The following is a 16,656-nucleotide window of genomic DNA, read 5'->3' on the forward strand; positions in this document are numbered from 1 at the left end:
TTGAGACCTTTTTGGTAGCATTCCGACATCAGAGATTTGAAAGTCAGTCGCGCTCTCATCACTTTGGGACTGAAGTCTTCAAACAATCTAAACTGATGATCTTGAAATTTAATCATTCCCTGCTTTTGGGCAACTCAAATTAATTGCTCTTTAACATGAACATAATGAAATCGAATAATTATTGGTCTAGGCTTAGATTCAGAATCTGGTTTTCGACGTGAAATATGATGAGCACGATCGAGCAATGGAGGATCATCCGGAAATTCAGAGCTGAACGCAGCCTTTAAAAGTTTAGAAAAGAATACTGTAGGATCTCCATTCTCAACATCCTCAGGAAGACCAATTAAACGTAAGTTCTGTCATCTGGATCGATTTTCAAGATCAATAATCTTCGATTTAAGACTCTCCAGCTGTTTGTCTTTCAAAGAGACTTTTAATTCCAAACTCTAAATTTTTCGATCTCTGTTCCACGCTTCCTCCTCCAAATCGGTAATCTTGTTTTTTTGACGTAACTGCGTGATCCAGAGCATTAATCGAATCCGTAATTGATTTGGTTTCTTCTCTGACATATCGGCGTATTTCTTCTGATTGTTCACGGAGCAGATTCATCATTGTCTTGTAGGTTAATTCAGGTAGTTCAGGATCGGGTTTCCTTTTCCTGTTGCCATCGGCATCTTTTGCTTTAGGGTCTCGAGAAGTTTAGATTTTGTACTTGGTTCTTTACTCAGAATCCAAACTAACACAAAAGAGAAGGGGAAAAAAATTCTATTGTATGAGTGTAGATAAAAGTAGATTAAATAAAGGTGCTCATGAATATAAAATGAAACGGTAATGGAGCGAAGCCAAGAAGTAACTTCACTCCATGAGCGAGTCCTTGAGAATGAAATATGTTCTTAAAGTACAACTATACAGATACAGACCTTAGAAATTCATGCACATGTCTTCGCAAGGCTTTTGCTGTGGTGTAAGTGTTTATGCTTAAGTCATGCGCTGGGCCCTTCCTCCGTTATCTACCACAATGAAGGAAGTGGAATAAAGAGAGGTGGGAAAAGATTGTGAAAATGCAATCACTCCAGATGTGAAGTGGAACTCGCCTTGAGGAAGACTGATTCATCGTTCACCAGACCCTAATTTCTGTGTATGTAGTCAAGGCACCTGCCATTTTGTTGTTCATGAATTTATTGCAATACAAATGACATTCATCAACACAGTTTGTATTAGTGGATGATGCAGTGTATGCCCAGTGGCCTGTGTGCGATCATAACTTGGAGGGCATACTCCACTTTATGTAAGTGTACAGGAAGTATGATTGTGCTTGGAGTAAAATGCAGCTAAAGTCAAATATTGCACAAGAGTTGTAATTTTTAGTTTTCATTTAATTACAAAGGTGAAATAAAGCTTGCAGATTTCTTTATTTAAAAATTTTGGGTAGAAATTTAATATTGCTTGTTAATCCTAAATGTGATTTTCAACTGTCAGTTGTATTCACTTCCACACACACACTTGATTTTATTCATATCAATAGGACTAAATGTGCAGAAAGTGCAACCAGTAGCATCCGTGTCTGTCTGCATGTTCAACAATGATGAAAGACTTCTCCCCTCTTAGGCCATGCCTATACCTGTCTGTGCTTGTACTCTGTTTCCAGTGTGCACTGATCAGTAGCAGCATGGCACAAGTTGTCTCCTTTTTGATTACGTTAAGCCATGATCAGTAACCACTTTAACCTTCAACATTTGAGCTATAGTGTTGTTTAACAGATTTATGGCATAATGCTTTTCACCATATTGCTTTGAGATTGAAAGCATTACGATATTAAAAATTATATTAAGTAGTTGTATAAAAACAAAGCTGTTTTCTGAATGTTGACCTTTGTATTTGTGATTAGTTTGATTTCTTCAGATTGAGAGCAAGCGTAAGTTATCATCATAAGTAGTTGTCCTAATACTTAATGTCACATTAACAGACGTAGCTATCGAAAAATAATTCTCCCTGTGGATTTTTTTTGCTTTATAGGCTCCTGGTCACCATCTGTTGATGTTTTCCCATTGTTTTCTTTCTCCATATTTGCTTATCCAGTCTGCTTTTTGAGGGTTTGACTTGCTGGTGATGTTGCTTTTAATGTAGGTTATGTTCTATTTTAAGCATTACTAGTGGGAAGTAGGGAGGTTTGCATACTCTTAAGGCTAATAGCTGGTAGTTGCTGCAGTTGAATGCCAGAAGGAAGTCTAAAACAAAAACAAAATTAATTAGAGTAAAAATTAATAGTGTTCTGTGTTGATTCAGTCATCCCAACATTAATGGTACTTTGATACAATTGTATGCTTAATTCATTTCATTAATATTTAACAAACAACCTAGCAGAACTTGCCCTGAAAATGTTTGTCACATTTACCTGCAGATTAAGTAAGCTAAAAATATAAACAGGAGTGCTTTGAGCTTAATAAAATCCTTAAAATTATCCCATTTTCTTCAATTTCCAGATTCTTCAAGAGAATTTTCAAACTGCATGACCAAAAAAATCTAAAGTTCCATAACTAATCAACACACAGTACTTGTAAACAGTTTTTAAATTGCTCTCCCTATGTGTTCCTTTGTGATAGCTTTTTTCTTTTATCCCAAACGTCTGCACAACTTGCTTTGTTATAGCTATACCAATATAGATTAACATTTTAAACCCCATTTGATCTTTTATTATACAGACACAGCAGCTTCTTTAAAATAAAAGCAAAATTCTCTGTAATAAATTTCAACAGCATTGTTTTCAATTTGGGGAACATAATTGAAGTGAAATTTTTTTTGACCCCTCTTATGTGATTACAGAGATTAAAAGACCTAAAACAGAGAGAATTTGCTCGTAATGTTGCCTCAAGGTCTCGAAAAGATGAGAAAAAGCAGGAGAGAGCACTTCGGCGTCTCCATGAGCTTGCAGAGCAGCGTAAACAACAGGAATGGTATGTATTATGTTGGCCAGAGCAACCTTCACGTTTCTGTAAGCTATGCCAAGTGGTCACATCCTTTTAACCTTGAATATTTGTGTCTCACTTGGGTGCTGTCTGTTATGCAAGAAATTTGATTTGGAGGTCAAGGTGCTCATATGCAACTAGTTTTGCTTAAATTTGTTATTTTTCTTTGCCTACTCTTTCATTCCATCAAAAGAAACTGGGAAGAGGGAGTTAGTGATCTGTTCTTGCATTGACCTATGAGAAATTTCATTAGACTTTTGAAATAGTCACAGTCATAGAAGAAAAAGCACAGAAACAGGTCTCATCCATGCCAAAACTTTTAGACTGCCTACTCCAATTGAGCTTGCATGCACCACACATGCTGGCAGCTTGTTCCACACTCCCATAACAGTCTGAGTGAAGAAGTTTCCTCTCATGTTCCCCTTAAACTTTCTCTTTCACCCTTAACCCATGGCCTCCAGTTAGAGTTCCACCCAACTTCTGCAAAAAGGCTGCTTGCATTTACTCTACCTATCTATATACTACTAAAATTCTCATGCTCTGTCTGTTTGTGACCTCCAATTAGCGCAAACGGTGCATTACAGCGGCACTTTTTTGGCTACGTCGAATTAAAATGCGCTAACTTACAGAACGCAGGCAAAGTTCAGGGTTATATATTTGTATAAAATTGCTCATTCGCAAAAATCAACAGGCTCCCTTTTAACCCGAGACCCGATCGGCCATCATGGAAACCAGGACACGGCATGCGCACGGCCAGCCTCAGCAGCGACACCTGCTGGAGCAAAAGGGCAGGGCAGCTCTATTTCAAGGGGTCACATTCTGCTAATCACCATCAGCATGTGCAGGATTGGGACAGATCTAACTGCCACCCATCAATAAGAGATAATTAAATCTTATTGTAATGACATACTTCGAGACACCCATAAAACCCTTTGTTGCAGTCAAAGGACAGCGGTGACTATATCACATCCATTTAGGAGAGCACCAACCACATCATCAAGAATAATCAGCATCCTTGGGTATTACTGCTTCGTATCTTCTATCCAGCATTAGGGTAAACAAAAAATGGTCAGCCTAATTCTGCCGCGTGGAAAGGGAAGGGGGACATTATGGTCAAGAGATGACGCCAAACGTCGTTGGGAAGCGGCAAGGAGAGGGAGAGGACAAGAATCAGATGAGGCCAGGGCCGCACAGTTCCAAGATCAAAGAGTCAGGATAAAAAAAGATGAGGGAAGAAGAGACAGAGGAGGAGAGACATGCATGTCTCCAGGATCAGAGACAAACAACAAACAGCAGAAGAGATGAAGAGACGGGAGACGAAAGGGCTGCACGTCTCCAGAATGACAACGAGAACCACAAGGGTGGCAGGTAAACCAGAAATGATGTCATCAAAAGAGTCCTTCATTAAATGAGGAACAGCTAAATTTGCTTTGCTATGCATCGTTCTTCTTTAATAAACTGAGGTTTTCTACTTCAGTTTCCAAAGCAAAGCGGTACCAATAGCATTCAGGAAAGTTTAATGTTCATTCTGGACACATCAGACCGCACTACCCTTCTGTCACAAAAACCAACCAGAGCAAAAGGGCAGGGCAGCTCTATTTCAAGGAGTCACATTCTGCTAATCACCATCAGCATGTGCAGGATTGGGACAGATCTAACTGCCACCCATCAATAAGAGATAATTAAATCTTATCGTAATGACATACTTCGAGACACCCATAAAACCATTTGCTGCAGTCAGAGGACAGCAGTGACTATATCACGTCCATTTAGGAGAGCACCAACCACATCATCAAGAATAATCAGCATCCTTTGATGTTACTGCTTCGTACCTTCTATCTAGCATTAGGGTAAAAAAAAATGGTCAGCCTAATTCTGCCACGTGGAAATGGAAGGGGGACATTATGGTCAAGAGATAACACCAAACGTTGTTGGGAAGCGGCAAGGAGAGAGAGAGAGAACAAGAATCGGATGAGGCCAGGGCCGCACGACTCCAGGATCAAACAGTCAGGACGAAAAAAGATGAGGGAAGAAGAGACGGAGGAGGAGAGGCATGCATGTCTCCAGGATCAGAGACAAGCAACAAACAGCAGAAGAGATGAAGAGACGGGGGATGAAAGGACTGCACGTCTCCAGAATGACAACGAGAGGCACAAGGGTGGCAGATAAACCAGAAATGATGTCATCAAAAGTGTCCTTCATTAAATGAGGAACAGCTATATTTGCTTTGCTATGCGTCGTTCTTCTTTAATAAACTGAGGTTTTCTACTTCAGTTTCCAAAGCAAAGCGGTACCAATAGCATTCAGGAAAATTTAATGTTCATTCTGGTCACATCAGACTGTACACACCTACCGGAGCAAAAGGGCAGGGCAGCTCTATTTCGAGGGGTCACATTCTGCTAATCACATCAGCGTGTGCAGGATTGGCACAGATCTAACTGCCACCCATCAATAAGAGATAATTAAATCTTATTGTAATGATGTACTTCGAGACACCCATAAAACCATTTGCTGCAGTCAAAGGACAGCGGTGACTATATCACGTCCATTTAGGATATCACCAAGAATAATCAGCATACTTTGGTGTTACTGCTTCGTATCTTCTATCCAGCATTAGGGTAAAAAAAAATGGTCAGCCTAATTCTGCCGCGTGGAAAGGGAAGGGGGACATTATGGTCGAGAGATAACGCCAAACGTCGTCGGGATGCGGCAAGGAGAAGGAGAGAATAAGAATTGGATGAGGCCAGGGCCACACGACTCCAGGATCAAACAGTCAGGACGAAAAAAGATGAGAGAAGAAGAGGCAGAGGAGGAGAGACATGCATGTCTCCAGGATCAGAGAAAAGCGACAAACAGCAGAAGAGATGAAGAGACGGGGGATGAAAGGGCTGCACATCTCCAGAATGACAACGAGAGCCACAAGGGTGGCAGATAAACCAGAAATGATGCCATCAAAAGCATTCAGGAAAATTTAATGTTTATTCTGGTCACATCAGACTGCACTACCCTTCTCTCAAAGGGTGCCCCAACGGGTCACCCTGTTGTCTAGTACCCCTTAAAATTTTGTATACCTCTAACAAATCTCCCTTCAATCTCAGACATTCCAAGGAATAAAGTCCTAAACTATTCAATCTTTCCTTATAACTCAGGTCCTCCAGACCAGGCAATCTCCTTGTAAATTTTCTGTGTTCTCTTTCAACCTTATTTACATTGTTCCTGTTGGTAGGTGACCAAAACTGCACACAATACTCCAAATTAGACCTCATCAATGCCTTGCGTAACTTCAACATAACATCCCATCTCTTGTACTCAGTACTTTGATTTACAAAGACCAATGTGCCAAAAGCTTTCTTTATGACCCTGTCTACCTGTGACACCACTTTCAATGAATTATGGACCTGTATTCCCAGATCCCTTTGCTCTACAGCACTCAATGCCCTACCGTTCAATGCGTAAGACCTAACCTGGTTGGTCCTACCAAAGGTAACACTTCACCCTTGTCTACACTAAATTTCATCTGCTATTTCTCAGCCCATTTTTTTAGCTGGTCCCGATCCCACTACAAGCCATGATAGTATTCCTCACTGTCTGCTACACCCCCAGTCTTAGTGCCATCAGTAAATTTGCTGATCCAGTTGACCACATTATCATTCAGATCGTTGATATTGATGACAAACAACAACACACCCAGCACTGATCCCTGTGGCACTTCACTAGTCACAGGACTCCAATCAAAGAGGCAACCATCTATTAACACTCTCTGGCTTCTCCCACAAAGCCAATGACTAATCCAGTTTACTACCTCATCTTGAATGCTGTACCTAATAAATTGCCCACTGAATGTATTTTTTATTTTTGTTACTCAATACAATGAAGCCTCTAGAAAGATACTAGGAAAAAATACATGATCTGAGTTTCCCATGACTGCCTGCATCTTCACACATCAACACCTTGCTTGATTAGGATTCTGCAATTTTAAAAAAATGTCTTAATGAAATGTGTGGTAAAGAAAAAACAGAAGATTTAAGTGACAGCTGTCTTGCAGTATTTTTAAATAAACTTTAAATCCATTTGGCTTTGAACATTGGGGTTTCCTTTGTCATTCTCATTCAAATTGAGAAATGCAATGCGATGTCAAGGAAGTGCCTTTTGAGTGTGATTTCCCCCTCCCCCCCCTTTGTTTTGAAACATACAGGATGCTCTCTTCAATGTTCTTCAATACTTGTGCTTCTGCCAAGATGTTTTAATCCATTATGACAGATCTTCATCTGGTGGTGTAGCTTTTAAAAATGTTTGAACTTCCGCTTTGAATTGTTTTTTTTTAAAGTTGATCTTAATTCTCAAGGATTGCTCTCCCTACTTTTCTTTAGGTGGCAATGTCTCAAGTGTACTGTTGCTACTTGTAATGTGAACAGAGAATGGAAGTACATAACAGATCCATTGATATCTGAAAAGGTGCTTTCAGGTGTGGACTCCTTTGTTAAAACAGTCCTGATGGTGGGGCTGTACCTGAAACAAGCTCTTGCTCTCCATGCTGATGGACCTGCCGTGTATTCTCTGCATTTTCTGTTTTCTACAATTTTTTCCTTTTTACCTCATTGCTAATTGGCTTCTTTCTAGCTTTAGCGCTTGATGCCTGTGATTTTTAATTGTCAAAAATAAATTGCCTCTTTTCTGTTGTAACTAAATATCAATCCATCACCTGCAGTATAAGTTGACTTGTGTTTTTGTTGGTACAGTGCTCCAGGAAGCGGTCCAATGTTTAAAACTACGACTGTGGCTGTTGATGAAGATGGTAACAACAGAAAAGTTGTCAGCACAAGTGATAATACTGGAGGAAAGATGAGTGGTCCCACGTCACCTTCTGTTAATAGGACCCTATCTGAAAACACACTGGAAGATAGCAGAGGAGATGTGGACAACCCAAGCAATTGTGTTACCAGAACCTCCACAGGGTTGCTTCAAAACAACCAGACAGTGCAACCTGTTAACATCAGTCAGCTTAAGAGCAATTCTGCTACTCCCTTACAGAAGCTAGGAGTGTCATTTTCTTTTGCAAAAAAGGCACCAGTCAAGCTCGATGTTTCAGCTTCAGTATTCAGTGATGTTGCAGAAGACCTCAATGAATCTGAAGCAACAAACCCAGATGAAAAAATGTCCTCTGGTCAAGGGTCACCAAAATCAATGGAGGCTGAAATGGCAGCAACCTCAGATAAGATTGAAGGGGCCAGTCAATCAGAAAGTGATAATGACTCGATAAATAGTACATTATCAAAATTGAAAAAGATGATGAGGAAAGAGGATGATGTCAGTCAGTCAGAACCTGAGTACTATCATTACATTCCTCCTGCTCACTGTAAAGTGAAACCTAATTTTCCATTTCTGTTGTTTATGAAAGCAACAGAAGAGTCACACAAGTGTGGTAACAAGAAAAACTTAGAGACGACTAAAAACACCCATGATTTACAAAATACTTTGAAGCTTCAGGAAAGCAAAGAAGAAGAACGCATGGAAAATGAGACTGCAGCTTTGCAACAGAATAGTGACCTTACGGACGATGCAACAGACCCAGACCTCAAAGAAGCTGAGTCTCCAGAGACTATAAGGAAACAAAATTGCAACACTGCACCATCAAAGCCGAGTGCTTGTGAAGAAGGGAAGCAAAGCAGTTTAGCAAAGGAAGATGACCTCAATGGGCCTAAACATCCAACCGGGCCGTTTTTCCCAGTCTTGAGCAAAGATGAAAGTACTACTCTTCAGTGGCCCTCAGAATTGTTGATGATTACAAAGAATGAGCCATGCATCTCTTATAGTTGCAATCCACTCTACTTTGAATTCAAACTGACTAGGAATAAGGATACCAAAGAAAAAAACAAGGAGAAATACCCAGAGTCTTCACATGAACAAAATGCACAGAATACTGATACGGATTCACAGGAGAAAACTAACACAAGCATCAGCAAAACTGCGTCAAAGACAGTAGCAAGTGAGGGTGATGTGAAACCTCAAGAACAGTCTATCCCAACTGTAAGCAAATGTGAAGCCCAAACAGGTGAAAGTGACAGAAGCACCAGTAAAAAAGATAAGGGCATGAAGTCACATAAGCATAAAAAGAAAAAGAAGCACAAAAAATCAGGAAAACATTTGAAAGAGAAAGCTACAGAGGGAAAGGAAAAGCAGAAGGATGGTGAAATGCATGATGAGATGTCAAAGAAAAGGAAAAAGCGTAAACGTAAAAATAAAGGCTTAAGTGAAAAAATCAAAGATACTAGTTCAGAACTTTCTGTTCCAATACCTGCAATTAAGTCTACGGAGGAAAGCAGCCAGACACAGAAGAAAAGACACAGATCACAAGATTGCCATTATTCACCTGGTACTGTCGATGATGGCAGTAGAAAAGATGATGTCTCTGAGGAACCCATTAGTAAAAAGCAAAAGACAGGTTCCTGTAGTGAGTTAAGGAAACGAGTATCTGCTCGGAAGGATAGCCCAAGCAGGCATAGGAACAGAGACAGCAGTCGAGATGAAGAATCTGATAGCTATGATGAATCTCATAGAAAACGATCCAGGCAAAAGTCATCCTCCCGTTACAGTGATGATTATGATTCAAGGAGTGACAGAAGCTACTCTAGAAGGTCAAGAAGGCATCGTTCATCATCCCAGCGGTCATATTCTTCTAGATCTGATATATCGTCAGACTGCAGTAGGTACAGTCGTAGAAGCTATTCTAACAGTTACAGTGATTACAGTGAAAGATCAAATCTCTCTAAACGATCTCATGATTCAGATTATGACTATAGACGGTCAAGGCACCGTGGCAAAAAGCACAAATATTCTTCTTCGGATGATGAATATAGACGAAGCAGAAGCAGGTCTAGCAGGAGCAGCAGGGAAAGTACTCAAACCATCAGTAGAACACGCAGCCGAAGTCGAACTCGTAGCAGCAGCCATAGTAGGAGCCGAAGCAAACGGCGTAGTGAAAGTACAACACAACGAAGCAGGAAACGGAGTCAAAGCTACAGCCACCACCGCAGGGGCAGTATGAGGCGCCGTACCTCCCGAAGATCAGTTTCAAGGGACAAAGGATCACGTAGCCATGACAGCTCTGGTGACAGACGGTCCAGTCGAAGAAACTCCAGTCGATCTTTTTCACGAGATAGGGTATATCGATCAAAATCTCCATGTTACAGCCGAAGCAAAATGTTGGGCAAGAAAGAAGACTACTCAAAAAAAGAAGAAAATAAAGGAGATGGAACAAAATCAGGTGGTTCTTTCCACAGGAATCTTAGTTGTACCTCCAGTAGTTCTGGAAAAGTGCATGTGGAAAGTGAGAGAACACCAGAAGAAAGGAACTCCTTAACAGCCAAACAATTGTTGGAAAAAATTCAGTCTAAAAAGTTTGAAAAGAAGCCTGAAACAATTAATGAAACTGCATCAGCATCTAATAAAGTAGGAATTAAATTAAAGGATCCCCCACAGGGTTATTTTGGGCCTAAACTTCCCCCAGCTTTAGGGAATAAGGCATTGCTTCCTTTAATAGGAAAATTACCGACTGTCAAAAAGCCTGCAACAAAGAAGTCAGAAGATCTTTGCTCAGAGAAGGGGGACAAAGATGATGAGCTGTACTTTGTAGAGCCTAAAGATGTGACAAAGGAGGAAGTCAGTCAACTATCAAATTGGATAATACAGGAAGAAATTCAAAGTAGAGAAGAAAAATCTGACAGTGAAGAAACATCAGGTGAAAAAGAGAAAATCCAAACCATTTCTTGTGAAACTCAGTTTGTTCATAAAAGTTTGGTACTTGGCACTCAAGCCATCTCGGATACCTATATTTCTGATGTAAGTACATCAACCGAAGTAATCACAAAACCTTCAGAGTTAGGAGCACCAGATGGTGATGAAACCATTATGGTGCATTTTGCACGAGATCGAGAGCGATTCCCCAATTATATTCCAAAAGCTGAAGTTCAAGAAATTGAAGAGGATTCCCAAGAGGGTACAGATTCATCAGTGGCTCCACTTGATAGGCAGCCTATTACATTCACTCCTGAAGAAATGGAAAAATACAGCAAACTACAACAGGCAGCTCAACAGCACATCCAACAGCAACTTTTAGCTAAACAAGTGAAGACTTTCCCTACCTCAACTGCCATTGCTCCAGCGCCAACTCTCCAGCAATTTCATATTCAACAACCATCAGCAGCTGCGACAGCAACATCAATCACTACTGTCCACCATGCTATTTTGCAGCATCAGGCAGCCGCGGCTGCTGCCATGGGTATCCATCCGCATGCACACCCACAAACTCTTGCTCAAATCCATCACATACCCCAGCCTCATCTAACTCCAATTTCTCTGTCCCATATTACACCATCTATTTACCCTACTCATCCTGCCACTTTTCTAACTAGCCACCCAATACATATTATACCTGCATCAGCCCTCCATGCAGGACCTCTGGCTCTTCACCCAGTGCCACATGCACTCTACCCAGCTTTGTTTGCCCCTCGACCTGCAGGAGCAGGTGCTTCTGCTCTTCATCTCCATCCTTTCCTCCATCCTATCTTTTCGAGTCAGGAACTCCAGCATCCTCCTAGTCATGGCACTTGAAGCAAGCTGCAGGGAATGAAAATAATGACATCTGTTCCTTTCGTAAGATAAGTTAATTAATATTTAGTCTGGTGTGAGAGTACTACATTGATGCATTTCAGACTGATTTTTTTTCCCCAACAGCCAAAGAGTTCAGGCTCAGGCCCTAGAATATGTTGCATTTTCTGTGCTTGCAATATCAGGGATTTCCATTTTCTTTGTCAAAGCAGATATCAGAACCAATTATGTGGATGTCCCAAAATTCTCAAAAATTTTACATAACTTAATTATTAATAACAGAATGTACTGATTTTATCTTCATGGTTTGACCTCCTTGTCCCATTGCTAATGCCCACCATAACAAAGAGAAATGCTTATCTATGTCAATCTGCCGAATTCTATAGAATCCTAATAATGTGTACACTGATCTAATATGGTGGAGGAAACTGTTGCTTGATGCAAGGGTTCTAATAAATGACGTTGAAACTGAGGATCCCATAACTTCTGATCAGTAGCTGCAGAGTGTAATCATAAAGATTACACATTATATGCTTGCTGATGTCCGTAAATGAAATGAAATGGCACCTGTGGAGGTCCTACCTCAATGTGGCATGCCAAAGAAATTTGGGCAAATAAAGCTGACGAGTCCAGATGTGATGGCTCTAACAGCTCAGCTCTGCAGCAACAAACATCTGAATTCCAAATGAGAGATGCAGACTTTGGGGCCCTGATGTGTTGAAACAGAAGTGCGGAGAAGCCTTATTGTAACTTCTCAAATTTTAGTTAAGCTAGCTTTGGTGTAGCAATGGAATTTGGAGAGATGTCTAAAATCTTTGCGATAAAACGTCTATTCCCACCTCTGTTGTAAAATACAACAGTCTTTGTATAAGTTATAGGTTATAATTTAAAAATTTGTGGAGAAAATTGCACTGAACTCTGTACAGGTGATGCTGCTTTTGTAGGTCCATCCAAAACAATGATATACGTACATGCAGAGTGCTGCAATAATATTTTTAAAGGATGAATTCATTTGTTTTTGTGGTACTGTTCTAACATAGTGCTTTGTGTAAATATGTTTGGAGGTTAAGCGATCCCTTGTATAGGTAGGCATCATGTTTCTGTTTATGGCAGAAATTAAGCATGTATATTTTACCAAACGTATTTTTTTTTGAAGTTTTATGTACTGTAAATGTAAAATTTTTTGAAGTTCGTTTTATTTTGATTTTGCAAAGTATTCAGTGTAAAGCAACTCTGCAAAACATGCTTGGGAGAAAGTGGTGAATCATTAAGCTAATGCATACAGACACAGAACTGACAGCTGCAGAATTTATAGTTGATCATATTAACCAAATCATGTTGCTCATCATGATAAAATTGAGTTTAAATAACTTTATGCCATGAAAATCATTGGTAATGCAGTCACCTGCCTTCGTAAATTGTATACCTAGACCAATTCAGATAGTTATATGGTTATCAACCCTGCTTACTCTTTAAGGTTGAATATATTTTACAAACTGGTTTGTACTTAGTAGCCAAGTTTCACTTAGTGGCTCACCAAGGATAGGGAGCTTTTCTTCGAAACATGCTTTTCCTACAGTTTTAACGTAAGTATCACGTGCTTGGATCCCTGGAAAGTGTTCATCTCTTGAGAGTTAGTTATACTGATAACTGTATGTAGAAACTGTTTACACTATGAAATTAACCCCAATTTTTCAACAATATCCATTTTAATTTACTTAACCATTCTTATGGTTAGTATCTGGGGGGTTCATTCTTGGATTCAGGTTGTTATACAATGGTGATAGATAATAACAAACTGTCTTCCTTTCAAAATGCTGAACAAAATGAAGTGGATTTGTTAAATTCAGGTTTGAAATTCCAATTTATCAACAGATGGATGAAAATTTAATTGCATTTGGGTGAGATTGGCAGTTATAGGGTGATCAGCCATTTGAATTTGAATTTCATCCAATAAAACACCTTTGTTTTTACAATTTTTAAAGCTTATAACAAGAAAATTGTAAATAATTTTATTAAATATAGTAATAAAAATGCAGTATTCAAGGTCCTGGTACCTACGAAAATACTAGGGAATTTGTAAAGCAAGATCTATACATAGACTTGCCTGGACTCATTGCTAGTCTGAGGACTTTATGGAGTTTGCAAGCCATGATGAGAAAGAGCATGAAGATTTAAATCTGGAAAAAGACAAACATTTTTTTAAAATAAAGTTGGAATACCCTAACCTTTACTAATGTCTTTTGATGTTTTCTGATGATGTCAGTTCTGTTTGATCTTGAGTTTTTTGATTCCATTTTGTATCCTAAAGCACCCTGACACCTTACAAAGCAGCAGCTTCCATCTGTTTTAAAATATTATATAACAAAACTAGAAAGAAATGTAACTAGCTTATTGCTTATTTTATTTAACTTCCTGTCACAAGAACATGCAAAATATTACTGTACAATAGGAGAAAACCTTTATAACAATAAAGTATGGATAATTTGTGAACTCTCCTTTTGTTTATCATCATTATTGAACATGTTGCTGTTATCCTTACTAGATATAAATGTATGTAAATGGAATAAATACCATGAAGATGGATTGGGTGTTGGTAGGAATGTTTGAGTGCAAATTCCTTTGCGTAGTTTGTCAATTTTGCTTTGGTTCATTGAAATCGGATTTCATTGATGTATGTAATTCCTCGATTAGTTTTATGCATACATTAGTTTTATATTTACATATCTGTTAAACTATATTTTAGTTGCTATTGAATCTCATAGCCATTTCCCATGGACTTTCAAGGCAAAATGAGACATGATTTGGGAATTTATTTTAAATGGGAGAAGTGTGTAATTTAGGATAATTGAATAACTGGTTGATAAACGAAAGGCAACTCCAGGCAGGACTAACAGTATACAATAAAAGTAGCACTTCGATACTTAGGTTGGGGATTATTGAGGGGTTATGGAATTATATTAATGTATCAGATATTAATTTAAATGAGAACCAGTCTTCAGTTCTCAATGTAAATTACAAGTAGTAAATAGAAGTTAAAAGCACATCTTGCAAGTAAACAATACTGTCTGTGGAGCCCAGGCTTGCCCACAGACTATGAGAAACGGTTTGCAAAATGGTGACCTTCAGACGTTTGCATAAGCATCAGCCAAATGTTAAAACAATGGGGTTATGTTAATTGACCTGCATCAATCCAAGCAAATTTGGGTTTAAGTGATTTGCACCATTGTTAATAAGTTCACGGAAGCTGCAGATCTGACTGACACTATCACTTAGCACATCAAGTAGTTGGGAGGTTTGTGTACTCAGACAGTCGGCTCTCAACACTTATCATGGGCATCTGGCTCTCTGTCCTCAGAAGTTATTAGAATATCTGTGTTAATTACTTTACCCTAGCAAAGGTATTTGAACATTCAGAGGTTGATGTGCAATTCAAAGGAAGCATTGTTAGCCCAAGGTATTGAAGTTAACAATATCATTGTAATCATTGAAATTGTATTGAATCACCTATTGTTACCTTTGATCTTAAAGGTATAAAAAGTGATGTACTTTTGAATTTGTGAGCCTTTACCAAAAGGATCTCAAGAAAAATGCCTGCTTATCATGATGAATAAAGACTTTCATATCCACCAACTTCTCCAGTGACTTCGATGCAGTCACAACATTTGGGGGCTTGCCTGTGATCCAATTACATTACCAGTAACCTCAGCAGTTTTAATTGGGGGGGAGGGAGTATTTTTAATCATGACATCCCATCCCTGGATCTGCTTGGACCAATGACATGGAATTACAAAGTATCAAAGAACATGTTGGAGAGCTGGAGAGGTTTATGTGAAAGTGTGTGTGTGTTTGTATAGGGGACCAGCTATCGGAGAGCACTAGATAGCTTGAGACAGGGCTACTGGTTAGGAAAGGTGATAACTGACTGTTCAGGGTGTCAGAGGGGTGTGTGTGTACACACACATTCGGTGTGCAATAATGAAAGTGGCAGTGGTAGGCTAAAGCAACACTCACAACACACTGGAGGAACTCAGCAGGTCGGGCAGCATCCGTGGAAAAGATCAGTGGACGTTTAGGACCGGAACCCTTCGTCTGTTGTAGAAAGGCTAAATAAAAAGGAAGGGAGATAGGGCAGCAGTCACTCTACATGCTTATTTGCAAGGGAGAACAAAGTGCCTGGAAACACAGTGTACAAATAGAGTTACAGAAGGAAAGGGATGAACACAGAACAGTGAGACAATGTACAAGTAGAGCTGGATAGATTGTGGACTAAAATGTAAATAGGATAAAGCCCAGCAGGTGTGTCCTTGCTGGGTAGCAGCCATGGAATGACAACTGCAAAGTGCTGGACCAGAAGGTTGACAAGTGGAAAAGAGCCCACTAACGGGAGGTTACACCCAGCACTGCTTGACAGGATAATACCTATAGAGACCAGGTAATGGCAGGCTCAGAACCAGTCTGTCTCTCACACTCATCACCATCATCCACAGGCCCTTCACCCCAGGGTAAAAGCAGAGCATTCTGTTTGAGCAACACACATAAAAGTTGCTGGTGAACGCAGCAGGCCAGGCAGCATCTGTAGGAAGAGGTACAGTCGACGTTTCAGGCCGAGACCTTTTGTCAGGACCTCTTCCTAGAGATGCTGCCTGGCCTGCTGCATTCACCAGCGACTTTTATGTGTGTTGCTTGCAATTCCAGTATCTGCAGATTTCCTCATGTTTGCATTCTGTTTGAACTGCCCTCACTTAGAGTTGTATGTGGCAATGCAGGATTTAGGCATAAAGAAATCAGAATCAGGTTTATTATCACCGACGTGATGTGAAATTTGTTAACTTAGCAGCAATTCAATGCAATACATAATCTAGCAGAGAGAAAAAAATAAGTAAAATAAAACAATCAATTAAGTATATTGAATAGATTTTTTTTTAAGTGCAAAAACAGGAATACTGTATATTTAAAAAAAAGTGATGTAGTGTCCAAACCTTTAATGTCCATTTGGGAATCGGATGGCAGAGGGAAAGAAGCTGTTCCTGAAATCCACCAGACTCTTCCCCAAAGATGTACGCTAATGCCCGAGAAGTAC

At 39.6% G+C, this 16,656-nt stretch overlaps 1 protein-coding gene across 9 annotated transcripts in view; it reads left to right on the forward strand.

Moving 5' to 3' along the window:
* gpatch8 (G patch domain containing 8) overlaps window positions 1-14,066 on the forward strand; it is a 137,434-nt gene extending 123,368 nt beyond the window's left edge. For all 9 annotated transcript variants that reach the window (XM_063036959.1, XM_063036966.1, XM_063036963.1 and 6 more), the window contains 2 exons: window positions 2,824-2,954; window positions 7,706-14,066. In XM_063036959.1, the coding sequence (XP_062893029.1) occupies window positions 2,824-2,954; window positions 7,706-11,576 (4,002 nt within the window). In that variant the 3' untranslated portion in view covers window positions 11,577-14,066. The remainder of the gene's footprint in view (window positions 1-2,823; window positions 2,955-7,705) is intronic.
* Window positions 14,067-16,656: the final 2,590 nt, after the last annotated feature.

This window comes from Mobula hypostoma, chromosome X1, assembly GCF_963921235.1.
Source record: "Mobula hypostoma chromosome X1, sMobHyp1.1, whole genome shotgun sequence".
Taxonomy (NCBI): Eukaryota; Metazoa; Chordata; class Chondrichthyes; order Myliobatiformes; family Myliobatidae; genus Mobula; species Mobula hypostoma.